Source organism: Pteropus medius, unplaced genomic scaffold (assembly GCF_902729225.1).
Source record: "Pteropus medius unplaced genomic scaffold, Ma_sr-lr_union100, whole genome shotgun sequence".
Taxonomy (NCBI): Eukaryota; Metazoa; Chordata; class Mammalia; order Chiroptera; family Pteropodidae; genus Pteropus; species Pteropus medius.
The window spans coordinates 420,517-438,491 of record NW_024340847.1 but is presented as its reverse complement, the minus strand read 5'-3'; the positions used below and the strand labels follow the sequence as shown (position 1 = coordinate 438,491).

At 52.5% G+C, this 17,975-nt stretch overlaps 1 protein-coding gene across 1 annotated transcript in view; it reads right to left on the bottom strand.

Moving 5' to 3' along the window:
• Window positions 1–17,975, bottom strand: part of PTPRN2 (protein tyrosine phosphatase receptor type N2) — a 433,745-nt gene that overhangs the window by 246,060 nt on the left and 169,710 nt on the right. Inside the window, exons 4-5 of the mRNA XM_039836793.1 lie at window positions 14,357–14,459; window positions 9,441–9,603 (exon numbers count right to left, since the gene is read on the bottom strand). Of these exons, the coding sequence (XP_039692727.1) occupies window positions 9,441–9,603; window positions 14,357–14,459 (266 nt within the window). The remainder of the gene's footprint in view (window positions 1–9,440; window positions 9,604–14,356; window positions 14,460–17,975) is intronic.

Sequence of the window (17,975 nt, the reverse complement as noted above, 5' to 3'; positions counted from 1 at the left end):
TTTGATTATAGTCGACTTGGACAGCTCATGGCAGCGGACAAGCCAGCGTCCACGGCACGTGACCAACCACAGCAGAATGCAATCCATGCTGTAGACCGGGATAAACAGTCTATTGTGGGTCCGTTTATGCTCTGAACCAAATTAAAGCGAAGAGGGAAAAGCATATTTCAGTAGGTAGGACAAACAACAGAGACTGTACAATGAGAGAAAACATTATAGTTTTCATAAGCCACACCGGGTCCTCTGTAAACAATGGCTAGCACGATGGTATCCTTGGGGAACCTACTGTGGCCTCAAGGTGAGGTTGCCCACCCCCAACCAGGAGGACTGGGGGCTGGGCAAACAGCAGCGAGGAAGGTGTTCTGGCCTCCTCCTGTGTGGTCTGTCTAGGAGAGAGCAGCAGAGGTCGCTGGACTCTGGGGCGGGGCTGCCTGGGTTTGAATCCCACCTCTGACGCCGACAAGCTTCGCGACCTTAGCTCTGGTGAGTTCTTTAAGCTCTGAGTCCCCCGTAAACTGGGGATGCCAGTCAGTGCCGGCACAGAAGTGCCGGTGGCTGCTGTTGCTGTCGCCACGATCGCTGACTTCGCCCGCTCACACCTTCGTTCCTTAAAGCAGCAGGGAGGCTGCGGCTCAGGTGAGACGGGCCCCCAACTGTCCTTTTCCTGCACTTTCAGCCCTAAGGTTAAAATTCTATGATCGTTTTCAAATCCCTATTTTGAAGATGTTTTAAGCCTCAATTCAACAAACCTATGATGTCATGTTTCCTAAAATGATGGTGGATAATTTTTAAAACTGGAGCTTGGCAACCTAAAAGCATGAACACTGGCCAATCTCCAGCCCACGGAATGGCCACTCCTGGTACCAAGTCTTCAAACCGTGTGTCAGGGACGGTTAGTCTCGGCCCCGTGGGGCGGGCCACCGTGCACGTGTGCGGCACCTGAGCGCGGCCGCCAACGTCTCCTGACGTCTCCACTGAACTGGAATCCCTTCGGGAACATTCCCTGAGCCATGGTGCTTCCACACAGAACTGTTCACGCACACACACCGGCGGGGTGTGCTGCAGGACACAAGGGGAAAGAGGCCTGCTCGGAGGCCGGAAGAGCTGTCGGCGCAGTTCTGGGTGACCTGGGACACGTTTCCCCATCTCTTTGGGCTTCACTTTTATCGCCTGCCAAACTTGGAAAATAATTTTTTTCTTAAAGCAGTTGTGAGAGTTAGGGAGAGTTTAGGTAAAAGTACCCAGCTTAGCACACAGCTCAGAGGAAGTGTTTACCACAGCCATCAAGAATCATCGCCACCTCAGCAGGACCCCCAGCATCACCACCGCCACCACCACCATCAGCATCAGCATCGACGCCATCAGCATCGGCATTACTGCCATTGGCATCAGCATCAGCATCACCACCATCAGCATCAGCATCACCACCATCAGCATCAACAGCATCAGCATCAGCATCAGCATCAGCATCGGCACCATCAGCATCAGCATCACCACCATCAGCATCAGCATCACGCATCAGCATCAGCATCACCACCATATCAGCATCACCGCCATTGCCAGCATCAGCATCACCGCCATTGGCATCAGCATCAGCATCATCAGCATCAGCATCAGCATCGCATCAGCACCGCCATTGGCGTCAGCATCAGCATCACTGCATTGGCATCAGCATCAGCATCAGCTATCAGCATCAGCATCACCGCCAGCATCGCATCAGACAGCATCACCGCCATCGCACGGCATCAGCATCATCAGCATCATCAGCATCACTGCCATCAGCATCAGCAGCATCACCGCCATCAGCATCAGCATCAGCACCATGAGCATCAGCATCACTCGCTATCGCATCGTGCATCAGCATCATCAGCATCAGCATCACTGCCATCGGCATCGGCATCGGCATCATCAGCATCAGCATCAGCATCACCGCCATCGGCATCAGCATCACCACCACTACTGCTGCTGTGTGCAAAGCTCTGGTCTCCGTTCCATGGGGAAGGAATGACTCGAACATGGACCTGACTTAAACAGCTTGCAGACTGAAACGCAAGTTGTGTCACAGACATCGGTGGCTGTCATCGAAAGTCTATTATTAAAGAGGATCGGTGATGTGGCGTTTGGAAAGAAGGGACCGTATTCGGCAGGGGAAAATCAGGGAAGCTTCCTGGAGCCAGATGACACACGTCCTAGAGCCACAAGCTGCATCGCGTCCCCCGCCTCCCAAGTGGCGAGACAGGGAAGTGACCGCTGTGCTCCCAGCTCCCCCAGGCCCAGGGCGCCAGAGCTGAAGGACAGCCTCCGCTCCCCTCCTGGAAACCCGCCCGCCACGTGCTCGATCGCACGGTTGGGAATTCAGACGAGACCGCCAGGGAGGCCCGTGGCCCTCGGAGCCCCACGCCCAGTGTCGCCGAGTGGACGAGACTCGCCTGGGCTCCGGTCTCGTGCTCGTCAGACATTCCCTGTGCCAAGGCCCCAACACAAATGAGGAAACGGCGTGGGCCATCTTTTGACCACATAACAAACATTTTCTCCAGTTTGCCTCTTAGCCCGCAGGCAGGGGTGACAAGCACATTGATTGAGACGCGCTTGCTGCTGGCGTGACAGAGGACTCCGCGGCAGGGCTGTCCACGGGCTCCCTAATGAGGTGGCTCCACGATGCCAATGGATATGGCAAGATTGGGAGCAGGGGTGGGGCTTGGAGCCCCCGGTCCAGCTCATTAATGTAGAGTCGGGGTTGCTGCATGTGCCTTCCTGTGCTCGGGCTGTGGGGGTGGTTCTGGCAGCTTGTTTATTCTGTGTGTCTGACTTTCTCTCCTCCGCTCCACCCCGCCTCCCGCCCTCTCTCTGTGTCTCTGTCTCTGTCTCTGTCTCTCTCTCTCTCCGCGGTGAAAAGGTTGTCAGCGCTTAATAGTGTTCAGGCTCTAAGTGGCCCGCCCCTGTACAGGGGAAGATTGGAGGTGTCAGTCTTACTGACGGCACTGTCAACGGGACAAAAGAAATTCCTGCGTTCCGAGGAGCCTCGCACTGGTCTGTCTTTGACCAAGATAGCTGTACTATTTTTGTAGCCAAGATATAGAGCTTTCAGTTAGAAAAAAAAGAGTCCCCAGTGGTTTTTTGAGTTCATAAAATCTATGAGGTTGAAGAGGTATTAAGTTCTAAACTACAGGATCAACGAATTTTGCAGAAAATTGACAGTAATACAAGATATGGATGTGAAATCATGGATATCTGCAAATGACGCCGCATTCTGCTAGCCTGGGATTATTCTAAGGAGGCGGCCATGGCTCGAGGCGAATACTGTTCTCCCGCGTCCCTCCGCACCGGCACTGCCTCCTGCTTTGTCGCCTTCGCTCCATCCTGCTCTTCCTGGTCCGCACGCTGTGTCTCCAGCAGCTGCACCTGCCTCGCACCCGGCAAGTGAGAAGCAAAACGCCGCCGTTCGTCTGCGCCTCAGGTGCGCAGGAGGCCGGCCGGTCGGGGCTGCGCCCACCTGGAGCGTGGCAGGACCGGCGTCACAAAGCGCCATGCTTACGAGTGCCAGTGCCAGTTCCGACTCCTGCTACCCCTTCGGCAGCCCCACGGTGTGGACACGACGATGCCCATTTTACGGAGGAGACGAGAGCGCCCGCGAGTAAGGAGCAGGGCTGGGACGAAGCCCCCGGCATCGGCTCTGGGCTGCGGCCCACGCGGGGCGGGCTCGTCCTGCGGTCTGACCAGAAAGCGACAGAACTCGTGCTCAGCTGAGTTTAGAGGGGGGGACTCGGTGACCTGGTTTTTGGCCTAAAAAATTAACATGAAAAGTCGAACAAAGACTCCTGGGTTCCGATTTCGGCTCGACCGGCAAGTACGTGCCTGAGATCAAACATTTCGCCCCGACTCTCTCTCGCCTCAGCGTCTCGCTCCGTGAAATGAGATGACCGAACTCGAGGTCTCAAGGGACCGCCTCATCCCAGGAAACGCAGGTGGACAGGGCACCCGATGAAACTTCGGGGAAGCAGGCCGTGGCTTTTTCCTGTGTCCCCCAAATCGGCTCTGAAGAATCCCGCCAGGAGGAGCGGACCACTGTTGGAGAACAGCCCGGAAGCTGCTCACGTGTGGTGACGTGATAAGTCGAGTCAAAAATAAAGACAGAAAAGAGCAAGTCGCCCTCTGGTGCGGAACTCGACTCTAAAACACGCAAAGGTGCGGCCGCCTGCGGAGCTCCGCGGCCGCTTCCGCTGCCTTTCACACAACCGCCTCCCGTCAGCGAGTCGGCTGCCGAAGGCCCGGGCGGGGCCTCCGTCCTCGGCGACCGCACCGTCCGCCACGCGGCCAGCAGCAGAGGCGCACGTCTCGCTGCTTAGCGCCCGGGACAGAAACACGGCCTGGAAGGGGACAGCACGCAAGGGCGTGTGACCGTGCTGCACATGCGGCCCTGGGCCGGTCCCAGCACCACTGAGCCTGTGGCGCTGTAGGCCCTCATCCTGCGGGCCGGACAGGTGGACAGACGAGCGGGAGGCGGGCAGTTTTCCCGCCGAGCCCGCTGTGAGCTGGCTGAAAACCGGGCTTTCTGGACGTAGAGCCGGCTGCTTCTGTAGGCGGAGTGTCACCTGGCGGACAGGGTGACTCGGAGAACTAATTAACATGCAGGGGTCACTTCCCGCACGTCCGGCACGGTGGCACATGCCGAGAGCCGTGCTGGGACCTGAGGACATCTCTACCCGCAGAGCCCGGCCTCCTGCTCGCGGGCACTCGGAGCGACAGCCCGGGCCGGCTGCTGCTCATAGAACAGGCACCGTGGCTGTGGCACAGCCCACAGCGCTGCGCCTGCGCAAACTCTGTCCCCGTGGCAGGGTGGGACGCACCCTGTGTCCCTCAGGCAGCATCTCCCCGAAGCGGAGCAGATGACGGTCTCGGTGGGGACACCAGGCCGCCTCCAGCCTGGTGCTGCTGTGAACAGTCACGGGCACGTCTGCTCACGCACACACGCTGTCCTGCTCGTGGGCACACACCGAGCGGGGAGCCCGGACAGATGAGCAAATGGTCAGCGCAGAGAGCCGCCACGTCTGGCTGTCGCAGGGCAAGTCCCATGAACTTGGGAGGCTCCATGCTCTGCTTCCTACCACGAGCTGGTATCATAGACTTTAAAAAGGTTTTAGCCAATCGAGTGGACATGAAGTTGTGGCTCTTTATGGTTTTATGCTGTATTTCCCTAATGAACAACGGTTGGGCACCTTTGATGCCTTTATTGGCCATTGTATCTTTTTTTATGAAGTATCCGCTCAAAACTTTTACACGTTTGTGTCGGGTTGCTTGCCTTTTTTCTTTTTCATCGTAAGGTATAACTGACAAACGATAAGCAGTACACGTTTGTTCTGACATAGGCACACGCTCATGAAGCCACCGCCAGAGCCACGGCAGTGAGCGCACCTGCCACCCCGAGGGTTTCCTCACGCCCCGTCGTGACGTCCCCTCCACTCCGCCCCACCCACACCCTCAGGCGACTCCTGATTTGCTTCTGTCCCTTCTACGCTGGTTTGTGTTTTCTAAAAGTTTGTATAAATGTATTTATCACAGTGCACGCTCTCTTCTGTCTTTCTGTCGGACGGTTAGAACGATTATTTTGAAACTCCTCCACGTGCTGCCTGCATCGATGGTTCATTCATTTTCACTGCCAGGTAGCATTCTAATCATGGACCAAACAGAATCTGTTATTCACTCGTTGATGGGCGTTTGCGTTGTTTCTAATTGTTGGCAATGACTATTAAAGTCTCTGTGAACATCCATATACAAGGTCTCCAATGGACAAAGCTGTCACTTATCCTGGGCAGGAGCGGGAAGCCTGGGTCGGAGGTGAGGTGTGTGTTTAATCTCTCAGGGAGTTGTGGAGTGTTGTCCAGAGCAGCTGTGCCCCTTCCGCCCCCACCAGTGGTGTTGGAGGGCTCCCAGTGCCTCGCCTCCTTGCCGACACGTGGTGGGTCAGTTTGTAAAGTTTTAGGCGTGCTTATAGGTACGCGCTGGCATCTCGTTGCTTCCGTTTTAATTTCCCTCATGAACAATGATGTTGAACATGTCATGGGCCTTATGTAGCGCTCATTTATTTTCTTTGACGAATTGTGTTTTCGAATCTTTTGCTGAAGTTTTTATTTGCCTGCTTTTTTCTTTTTAATGAGTTTTGAGAGTCCCTTATACATTCTGAAGAGGAGTGTTTTTTCAGGTGTATTATTTGCAAATAGTTTTTTCCCAGTCTGTGACTTGTCTTTTCATTCTCCTAACAGTATCTTTTAAAGAAGAAAATAATTAAATTTTGATGAAGTCTCATTTATCAAATTTCCTTTATGGCTTGTGCTTTTGGTGCCATACCACCCATCGGTTTGGGGCAGATGGCCGTCCTGCCACCATAGGTCTTCTGGCACGTGGCCATGGGACATCTATCTCCGTTCGTTACGGCTGGAATTACTCTCAATAGCGTTTTTTTTTTTTTTTTTTTAATTTCATGTAAGCCTTACACATATTTTATTAGATTTATCCTTAATTGTTTAATAAATGTTGATGCTTTTGTCAATATTTTTAAAATCTCAATATCTAATTGTTGCTGGCATATAGAAATACAATTGGCCTTTGTATATGACTTTGCATTCCATAGCATTGCTACGTCTTCATTTTAGTAGCTTTTTTGCAGACGCCACTGAACTTTCTACAAGGGTGATCGTGCGATCCGAACACCTCTTAGTTCTTTCTCTTGTTTCGTTGCCTGCCTGGTGAACAGAGGAGAAGACGCCCTGGTCTAATTCCAGATTTTCGGTACAAAGCATTCAGTCCTTCCTCATTCAGCGTGATGGCGGTTAGGGTCCCATCGTGAATGGAGGTTGGCTTTTGTCAAATGCTTTTTCTGTGTCTATTACGGCTACCATATAGTTTTTCTTTTCCTTCTTAATATGGCAAGTTATATGGGGTAATTTTCAAATGTAACCAACCCTGTATTTATTCTGAATAAATCTCCCTTGAGCATGATGCATTATCCTTTCTTATACATTGTTTGATTTGATGTGCTAAAAATAAGTTTAGAATTTTTGTTTCTATCTTTCTAATGAATAATTATCTGCAGTTTTCTTTTAATATCTTTCCTTATATGATTTTGATCTTTCGACACTTACTGAGACTTATTTCATGGCCCATCATATGCTCTACCTTGGGGAATACTCTAAATGTGTTTCAAAAGAATGTGTATCGAACAGTTCTCAGGTCTATCATTCTATAAATATCAATTAGGTTAAGTTGGTTGATGATGATGTTAAAATTTTCTATATCCTTACTATTTTACCTCTTTGTATAATTAGTTCCTGAGAAGAGAGTTAAGATATCTAAAAAATGATTGTGGACTTCTACATGTATCTTTTCAGTATTCTCATATTTTTGCTTTATGTACGCGCAGCTCTGACATCAGGCTCATGGAAAGACTTCCCTGTCACCTAGCAAATTGACTATTTACTCGTTATAAAATGTCTCTGACTACACGTCTTCAGTTGGCGAATTCTGGTCGTCCCCCATGCCCGGCCGCTGAGAAGCCCTCCCCGGCCTCGCCGCCGCCTTGGAGCAAACGCCCCTTGCTCGCCGCGGCACCTGCTTCGTTTCCGACTCCGATTTTTGTCTCCCTTACCCAGTAAGACTGTGAAATCCGAGAAGCAGGGATTAACTTTTATCTTTCTAATCCCAGCACCTAGCACAGCTTCTTGCACATTAAAAATGCTTAAAACAATGTTTCCAAAATAAATCCGTAAATGCATGGTACTGCCAAGTGATGGATTTCGGTAAACCTCCTCAACAGCACAGAGTAAGCAGGGGAATTTACGGTGTTCTCTCTAATGACTGCAGACTCTGAACCAGTGCTCCTGTGGTCGATGAGAGCAGGGGCTGGCTTCCACCACTCGCAGTGCAGGGGGAATAATCACACTGACCCAGCGATCAATAAGAGCTCAATTAACGCTCAAGGCTTTGAGCTAGTTGGTTTCATTTAAGAGGAGTAGTGTGATTTTACCCCCTCTGGCTCGTCACAAAGTCATCAGTATTAAAGCCTTTAACGATAATAAATTTACGATATTTCTCTGACTCTGTGCTAGAGTTAGATTTTTGATGACAGATACATAGAAGATGATTTATAACATAATTCATTGGAAATTGGTTGCACTTCGAAGGCTCATCCGTGTACCAAGCTTAAATTTCCAGCAGAGACATTTCATCATCTGAGAGGAGAGCGGGTCCGAAAGCTCTGCCCGCGTCCGTGGCTGGCTGTATTTGCGCAGCAAAAACCTGGACGGCAGCTTTGGTGACATCCGATTATGTACCTCTCATACGTCATCCGGTCTTTGCTTATCAGAGAGAAGACGAAGAGCTTTCTCCTCATTCAAAAACTGCACAGGGGAAATTATGAGTTCCAGGTGTTCGTGCAATTTTTTTAATATTGAGAAGCATCAATCATAACATAGAAAATTCCAGAAGCCCAAAATGCCACCGAGTGCTCCTTTCCTGAGTAACTCTCGCGGCCACCATGGCTGTGGTAAGATGACCACAGAATCCGTTACTCACGCTGGGGCGTTTCTGAGAAGGAAGAGATGGCCCGACAGTCACTGTGACCAGGCGTGAACCGCGGCCCCGGCTGCCATGCTGTTGTCACCCTAGTGCGTGCACGTGTCAGCGGTCTCAGAAGCCGAGCTCGACAGGAGGTGGCGGCAGTGGCTTCCCCGAGAGTCACTTCGATGCCGAGTGCCAGGCCTCGTTCCTCCTCGGCAGGGGAGACTGGCGGAGATCAAGGGGCCTCATCTGGGACCCGCCCTGGGCGAATTCCAAGCCGCTCCTTGTCCGGGAGCAACTTCTATTCCAAACCTGGCTATTCCGGGCTGAGTTCACAAAACGACCAGGAGTGAGAGGAAGCGTGGGGGTTCGGAACATCACTGTGCAAAGCCCGTTGCTGTTTGCAGGTGACGGTTCTTCACAACGGCCCGTCTGCGGCCAGGCCGGGCCCTGGAGCTGCCCTACGCCCGTCTCTACTTCCAGGCCAGAACGAGGGGCCCAGGCAAGCGGTGTGGGCGATCTAGGTCACTGTCACGGTGGCGGACATGCGACACGCCCCGCAGAGGAATTTCAGCTGATACCGGTCGCCCCAACCCCTGAGTCTGGGAACAGTTCATGAGCCTCCCCTCCCCCTCCGCTATCAAGGCGTCAAGGGCAGGTGGGCGGCCACTGCGAGAGGCGGACTCGTGTGTGTGTGTGACCCTACGAAGGCCCGAGGGACATTTCTCCTCACGTGCCCTGCCTCCTGCCGAACTGCCCACCAGCCTGGGACACAGGAGAACAACCCAGCAGTGCCGGCTTTGGACGTGCGCCCTGCGTGTGCCCTACGGAGAAAACCCCCGCTGCTGACACACGAACCCGGTCATGGAGCGAGCTACGAAGGTCACCTGAGCTGGCGGTCTGTCCTGCTTCGTCCTGGGGAGCGCGTCCGGGGCGGCGGCCTGCGACAGGGCCTCCAGGTACGGCAGGTAGCGCTCAAGGGCCTCAGCCAGCGCGGCGTCGTCCTCCAGACCGTGCCTCCTTCCATCGTCGACGCCCGGCTGTGAGTTCCTGAAAGCGAGAACACCATGAACCAGCTGCTCTGGCCCCTGCCGGACGCGTCGCGGGACCAGGAGCAGGCGCACTGGGCACCTCAGTGGCCATGCAGGGACCAGGTCGCTGTGCAAAGCCCGTGGCGAGGTGAGGCCCGAGCCCCCTTCGCTCTCACTGACCGGGGTTTGAATCTGTCGTGCGCCCCCGAGCCTGCTGCCCTGATGTGCAGGGGGAGCCAGGAGGCCTGTCCCAGAGCCACCGTGAGGGCTGCGGTGACCCGAGCAGAGGGCTATTCTGAAAGTACATTCTCAGCAGCCGCCCCGCTGACTGCCAGGAGAGAAACCAGTAACGGAAACCGTCGGTCCTCAGTCCGAGTCCAGCAAGGGCGAGAGGCAGAAAGAGCAGGGGGGACTGTACCCCAGGGAGGGGCCTCAGGCCTGAAGAGTGGGCGGGGGAGGGGCAGGGCAGGAGCGAAGCTGAGGGCTGAGGGGGCTGGCCCTGGACGGGCTCTGGGAGCCCTGGCGGCTGGAGTGGAACGGGGAACGGAGCACGTTACCGGGCAGGCGGGCACCTCACAGGCTTCGCCCTAAGCAAACGGCTTCTGTCACGCCCGCTGATGGCACATCCAGAAGTGGCAACACCCCTCAACCCACTGCCCAGCCCGGACCTACGGGGTCACGACCGATTCGTGATCCCCCCACAGCAGCACAGTGCTTCAGGCTGACCTACGACAGCTGCCCACGTCCACCCACATCCCTCCATCCCCACGGCTACTGCCTGACCCCAGCCACCGCGAGGCCATGGGTGGACGGCTTGAGCTGCCCCTGCTCTCACCCGCTGCGGCCCTGTGGGGAATGTAGCCAGGCCAACCACGTACCGCTAAAAGCACCAGGCACACCCTAGTCCCCGTGCCATGAGCTCAGAGACGCCTTCTCCGGCCATCCAGTCTGAAGGATGTTCAGTCAGTGTTGTTAGATCCTCCTGAATCGTTTTCTTTCGGCCTTTATTACTAGCCGAAGTTACCGTCTTTATTTAAACATGTGCTTTTTGATGCTAGGTGGCCCTTCGCTAGCATGGGAGCTGCCTGTGGGAAGGGACCACGTCTTTCTGTATTTTTCTCGTTCGCTGCTCTAACCCCAGAATTGACACCTGAGCTCAGCTCTCGGTAGGCACCAAAAAAATGTGTTGCCCGAATAAATGAACTAGAATACATCCATTAAATTCTGCGTTCACATAGAGTTAGCCCAAAACGCTAGCATTTCACATTATTAACCTGTTAAATGACACGTTTTCTAGTGTAAAGAATGCATCTCTGGGTAATCTGAAAACTATTATCACTGGAGTTGAATTTAGGGTAACAAAACCGGTGAACGGGGAGCGATACAAATCATGGGCTCGTTTGAAAGAAAAATGTCTCGTTTCCTTTTTCAGAGAAAAGAATTTTTAAAATTACATAAAAACACGACACTCTCGGTCTCTGGTAGCCCTTTATGACAGCCACAAATGCCGTCTGGGTGGAAAGAACCGGATGCCTCTCCCGTGTCAACTTCCATATCCTGCGACTGTGCTCTCTGCAGAGTGGGTGCTCAATGAGCGAGCGCGAGGGACGGTGCTCCTGGCATTTCCACAGCCACGTGTACTAAATGCCCTTGATCTTCACGTGAGCAAATACTGGGCTTTAAAATTTGAGCGGTTCATCTCATCTCCCACAAGTACCCACGGCGTGGAACAAGGGCGCCCCGAACAACGGCTGACGTGATGCCGAGGTGGGGCTTCGACAAAGTGGCGCACGTGACGGACGCGGCTCTGGCTGTTTCTTCCTCCTCCTCATCCCGTCTCTGCCAGTTTTATATTTGGAGAGAATTGGCCTTTAAGTCATAATTTGATTTTCACTTTTATTTATAAGAGTACCAAATATGATAAAGGTTTACGATAATTTCATATTTGTGTTTAATTATCTCCATGATAAAACAGTCCTGTTTTTAATTCTAATGCCTTTTTCAGTTATACCGGCTCACTCTAAATAGGCGTCTAAATTATCAACAGCGTCACAGTCCTTTGCGTCTCAAATCACGGCCATAGTTTCCCTGGCCGTTTTTTAATGGATGAAATGTCATGTCCTATGTTGTTAGAGTGTAATTTAACTGAAGTCAATTTACTTTTTTGGTACTTTGTCTATTTTTCTCACTAATTGCTAATCAATGCAGATAGAACCACCCCATAAATGTGCCTTTAAATTGTCTTATTCATCTTCCGGTGTGCCCGCTCGGCCGCAGATTTGTGCGTGGCACTGTAATACGTTACAGTGATGAGAGTGTCCATCATTGTGTTGCGGAATATTGTAGCAATTAACTTGCAAATTGGCTTCTGCCCTGTTATTGGCTTACGTAGGCCAAAACTTTATGTCTGCATTACAGGTCCACTTCGAAAAGATGAACGGTGCCTTCTACTTGTCTCCACCACACTCGTGTGCACTGACCTCCGGGTTCCAAATAATATGAGATGTATTTTAAGTTGTCGCCCACTTTGCCGGAGGAAAAGAATCCGAATTATAAACAAAATCTTCGCCAAGAGCGCACGGCGAACCCGGTTCTCTTTCCTTTCCTCGGAATCCCGACCTCGCGTAATGATCATTCAGGGCCCTTTTTATTTTTCGCACGAAGCCTTCGCAACCACCCTGACCCCAAGCTTCTGGCCGCAGTTCTCAGTGGGGCTATGGGTTCAGCACGGACCGCAGGCCTGCGGGTCACCTCTTCCCGCTCACAGGGGCTTCGGCGAGGGCGCCCGTAGATTCTTGGGTCCTCGGCGTCCCCTCGGCCTCCCAGCCCTGCTCCGCACACTCGGCACCCGTCACCGCCGCTTTGCCGATGCTCCTCACGGCGCCTCGCTCACACGGTGCTCCCTCTGCTGCCCCGAAGGCACGCCCCACGCCCCTCTGCCCCTGCATGGATCCCGGCTGGGGCTTAATCTCTCTAAACATCAGCTGTCTTGTGTGAAGAACGCCAAGTACCATCTCGTTGGCCGATTGTAGATACTTACAAATCTAATAAGTGTAGAATGCTCTGGAAATGCCCTGTGGAATGAAGAAGTCAGGCAGGATGCTTGGCTAGTGCAGGGACTCAAATAATAATTCACCGCCATCGGGCGATGACTCACTCACTCTCTCTCTCTCCATTATTCAACAGATACGGAGAGACGGCTACCTAGTGAAAGGCACGTGGCAGGCGCGGGGACAGGCTGCCCAGAGGGGCCGCTCGGAAGAGAGCAGGGAAGAGACTGGAGGCGGCGGAAGCGGAACAAGCTCCTGGCCTCACCTGGGGTCGGAAGACACCGCTCCTTTCCACTGACAATGGCATGAACCTGTCATTCAAAAAATAATCTGGAAACCCTAAGAGCAACGGCCCTAATCGAAGATAAAATAAGCTGTACAGTTATGAATATTAAAGACGATCAAAGCAAACCAATCACAGTCCACAGAGGAAATGCGCAACCAAAAATGCCGAGGAATCGGGGCCCTCGGCGTGTAGACGTCCTCAGGGAGCCACCTGAAGGGGCCATAAAAAGTCCCACGCCTCTCAGGCGACACCAGGGGCTGCCGCTTCCTCAGCTTCCAAGCCCCCCAGCCCTGCTCTTCGGGCCCATCAGACTCTCCCTGCTCCTGGTGGAGCCAGGGCCACTGGACAGCGCCTTGCCTCGGGCGATCGTCACCGCGACGGAAGGAGCAGTGGGCGACACTTACGCCCAAGGGTGGTTCGGGGACTGGTGTGGAGTCCCGGCTCGCCCAGAACGTTCAGTTAGACCAGACTCTGGTCTTGGAGGGCGCGGAGGGTCACGAAAATGTTACTCTACTCAAAGACCGCACAGGCACCTTGTCTTTCACAGAGGCGGCATTACAGGCGACGTCCTGGGCATGAGGAACAGAGACACAGTTCCCACCCTCAAGAAATTCGGTCTGGCGGGCGAGCGAGCCAGACGGTGAGCCTGAATGCAGAGCGCACACGTTCATGACGTGTTCTCACTCGGTCCCACAGGACTTGGAGATGAACGTGGAGCTTTAGCTACTTCATCTGTTAGATGGACCCGAGCATACAGGTTAGATGTTAGATTTTTCTGCGACTGAGACTTTCCTAACTAAAGGCTGTGATTTAGAACAGTCTCTCGGGGCAAAAACAGGCTTTACAAACCAAGTCTTCAGGGAGGCCCTTCCCGCTATGCCACAGCCAGTGGCCGGGAATGCGGCGCGGCGTGCCCACTGGGGTTTGTGTTTGGACTAAGTTGTCGACTGCTCGACGTCTCCGTTCCCTCCCCTGCGAGAACAGGTGAGGCCTCAGTAATTGCCTTGCGGGGTTCAGCGGGGACGGAGTGAGATGCAGCGCAAGGAGATACGCAGCCCGGCGCAGGGCGACGGGAGGCTCTCGCCGTCTCCTGCCTTTTGTACTAAAGCGAATACGAATCTTACTGGGAAATGAGAACTCGACTCATCTGCTTTCAACCAAGCTTCTGCAGATGCGGGACTAAACTGGGGGGGGGGGCAGTCCTTGGGCATGTCCCTGGGTGACAAGAGTGCCTCGCAGGGGTGTCAGCCGTGCAGCTCTCGGCCCTGGGCCGGGACACCGTGCGGAAGGAAAGCACTCCTCCTCCCGCTGGCATCGCGACTTTCCGGCCCCCGCGCCGGAAGACAGCGGGGCCGCGCCTCATTAAGAGACTCAAGGCCCGATGGGCGCTGGCAGTGCTGTGGGCAAGGGGGTGGGAACCGGGCCAGGGGACTTACCTGGCAGGGAGGGCAGCCTCGGGTCGCCGCAGGTAGGTTCTGGGCAGGTGTGAGAGCTCCTGGGCCATTACACGCTGGGTATAGTCATCCTGCCACGAGAAGCCTGTGGAAAAGTGGCAAAAATCAACTTGGAGGTTGAGCTAGAGCTCCTGTCAGAGTCTCGAGTCCCCATGGCCACGGCCACGGCTGAGTGCTGCCCCCCAGTCCTGCCAGGAGCAGGCTCCCCGTCCCAGCGCCCCAGACCAGGAACGTGGCCGGCGCTGCGCTCCACGGAATCCCAGGCCTGGTGGCCGCGGGCCCTGGCCGCACGGCAGGTGACCTCACACGCGTGTCAGCGAGAAGGGAGGTCTTGTCCCACACGGACGGCTCCGGCTGGGGCAAAGGCGCCCCTCACCCCGTGTGCGTGCGGAACGCCGGGGGCGTCGTCGCTGTGAGGCAGTTATCTCGAGGCCTGATGCGCTGTATCTGGGAGCCGATTACATTATATTTATACTCAAATGTTATGACAAAGAGCCTTATTTATAACAAGGGCGAAGTAGTTATGAAGGCGAAATCCATGTGATTATGCATTAATTACATGCACTGCAGATCACATGATAATTATGCTCGGAATTACCAAATAACTCCCAAGAATAATTATTATGCAATTTGTACATTTTAGATCTTATGGTAACACTTCAGCACTTAGAACTACCCCATGCAATTATCCATAATTATCTAATCACTAAATATCATGTAATTACAGAGATATATTTTTATGCCCTGTACAAAAACACATTACCAAAATCTTCAATCAGGACAGCTCTGTGCTTGTTTGCGTGTGTGCGTGCGTGTGGTGGCAGGAGGTCCAGAACTTGCTGAGAACCACATATTCTGGGTGAAATGAGAAAAATTGCTCGGTAGAAATAAGCTGCCTTCGTGACCACACTCGAATATTTGTTTCAAATGCAAATCCAACACTTTTTAAAATTTATAAATGGCAAGATTCGAAGAGCGGACACCGTGCTAAACCGCAGCAGGCTGGCTGGCATCGCCCAAAGTGGAAGCTGTCGGGGAAACTGATCCACCCGGCTGGCCTCCTGTGGCAGCATGCTCCAAGCAGCTCTGCCTGGAATGTAACGTTAGAGCAGCGTCCCCACCCTCTGTGGCACCAGGGACCGGTGCGCCTATGAGCCTCTAACGCCTGAGGATCTGAGGCGGAGCTGAGGCGGTGATGCCGGCGCTGGGGAGCGGCTGCAGATACAGGTGCAGCTTCGCTCGCTGGCCCGCCACTCACCTCCTGCTGTGCAGCCTGGTTCCTACAGGCCACGGAATAGTACCCATCCACAGCCAGTGGGTGGGGATCCTGGTTTAGAGGAGGGACCACTGCAGGGACACCCAGCCCCCCAGTCACTAACACCCTTCCTTCGGGGTTAAACGTTCTTAATAACAAGCAAGTGTGATCCATTTGCCAAAAGCACCCCATGTGATATGTACGTTCTGTGGTTATTATTGGTCCATGCCTAGGAGTATTCTCAATTGAAAACATACTCACAAATTAGCATAATATCCAGCAACAGTGGATTTAGAAAATAAGCATCGTTTTAACCATGCCATTCCCGAATGGATGGCTTCAATATTAATATCCTTCAGGACACAGAAAAACATCGAGAACCAAAAAGAACACCCCATGAAAGAAATTCATTTTCAAAATTTAAATAACAAAACTTCAATAATATTTTTATCTAAAATGTACAGAAGTCTGAGCTATGTCCATTCTGGTGCCTATGTGGAGGGCTCAGTCTTCCCAGAACAAGAGTTGGCCAACTGATAAAGGAGACCTGTGCAGGCAGTATGAGGGGGGCATGGAACCCCAGACCATTTTCCTGGGAGCAGACGGGAATGGGGCCTTTGGATATAAAAATATGAAATGCACAGATCCGGGGGGTTAGACATCCCCCATGCACTCTCTCCAAGGCATATTGAAGGAGCTAAAACCCTAGGAAGATGGAATCTGCTTCCAGAGATTTGGAGAACACAAATTCCTATTCCTCTCACTAGGTACAACTAAAAACCCTGAAACTATACAGGCAGAAGGCTGTGAAGGGCGGAGAGAACACGGCAGACCAGCAGAGCCCCTGGACCAAGGAGCGACATGTGCTGGGCTCTCTGGGTCTCCCTTGGGCTCTCGTGTCTCGGGCTCGGAGCTGCATCAGCCAGCGACCTGGGAACACCAGCAGGCGCCGAGGAAGCCCGGGCCAGAAGTGCCTCTCTGGTCCAGAGGGCCAGAGGGCCAGGGAAGATGCCAAGATCCAGAAAGATCTCAAACTGAATGAAAAAAGAAAATCAGTAGACACAGACACTGAGTTGATGGCGACGTTAGCACTGCCTGGCAAATAGCCATGACCAAAACCCTTCGGTGAGCGACTGTGAATACACCTGAAACAGATGAGAGAAGCAGGGAGCCTCAGCAAAGACCTAGGAAGCGTTAGGAAATAAACAAACAAAAAAAGAACCCAATGCAAATCTTCTAACTGAAAAAGTGAACAGCTGAGTGGGTGCCTCAGCAGGAGGATGGTGGAGATGGAGGGAGAAACCAGTGCCCTGGAAGAGAGAGCAATAGAAACCGCCCAGTTCCAACGACAGAAAGAAAATAGTCTGAAAAAAAAAAAAAAAAAGAGACCTAACATTCATGTCACCGGAGTCCCAGAAGAAGAGGAGAAAGCAGGCAGGGTGGAAACGGCACTCAACAAACAAACAACCACCACCAACAACGGCGGAAAACTTCTCAATTTTGGCAAGATATATAAACCTAAAGATTCCAGAAGCTGAGCACCTCAAACAGGATAAACCCAAATCTCATCCAAGACACATGATAATTAAACTCTGAGAACTAAACTCAAGGAAAAACTCTTGATAACAGCCGGAGAAAAACGGTGCTTTACCTGTGAAGGAAACGCAGTTCAAAAGACAGGATTTCCCACCAGAAACCGCGGTGGCCACCGGATCCGCTGAAGGCACAGAGCTGTCAGCCCCGAGCGCCAAGGACCTGCCAGCCCAGGCAGGCAGCAAGAGTGCCCTTGAGGGTCAACGGGAGATCACGACGTTTTCGAATACAAGAAAAATGGCAGCGTTTTTATCAGCAGACCGACCCTACAGAATTGCGAACCGAACTTCTCTAAATAGAAAGGAAATGAGCCAAGAAGCAGCCTTGGGACATCGGGAAGGAAAAACGATCATGGACGGCGAAGGTGTGGGGACCTGTGATAAGCTTCTCTTCCCTTGAGTTTTCTACAACACGTTGATGGTTAAAGCAAATGTGATAGCACTGTCTGATATGCTTCCGAAGGTATGTAGAGGAAACATTTAAAGTAATTATAATAAACAGGGGGAAAGAGTCATAAAGGAACCTATGATCCACTCAAACCAATAAAATGACAAGACCAGTCAATCGTGATAAGTAATGTGATATCTAAACCAACCACTAAAAAGTCTATGAAGAGAGACATTCAAAAACACTAAATAAATCAAAATGGATTGCTAAAAACTGTTCAAGTAACCCGAAAGAATGCAGGGGGAAAAAAAATAGAAAAAAATAGAACAAATAGAAAACAAAAAATAAAATGGGAAATTTAATCTT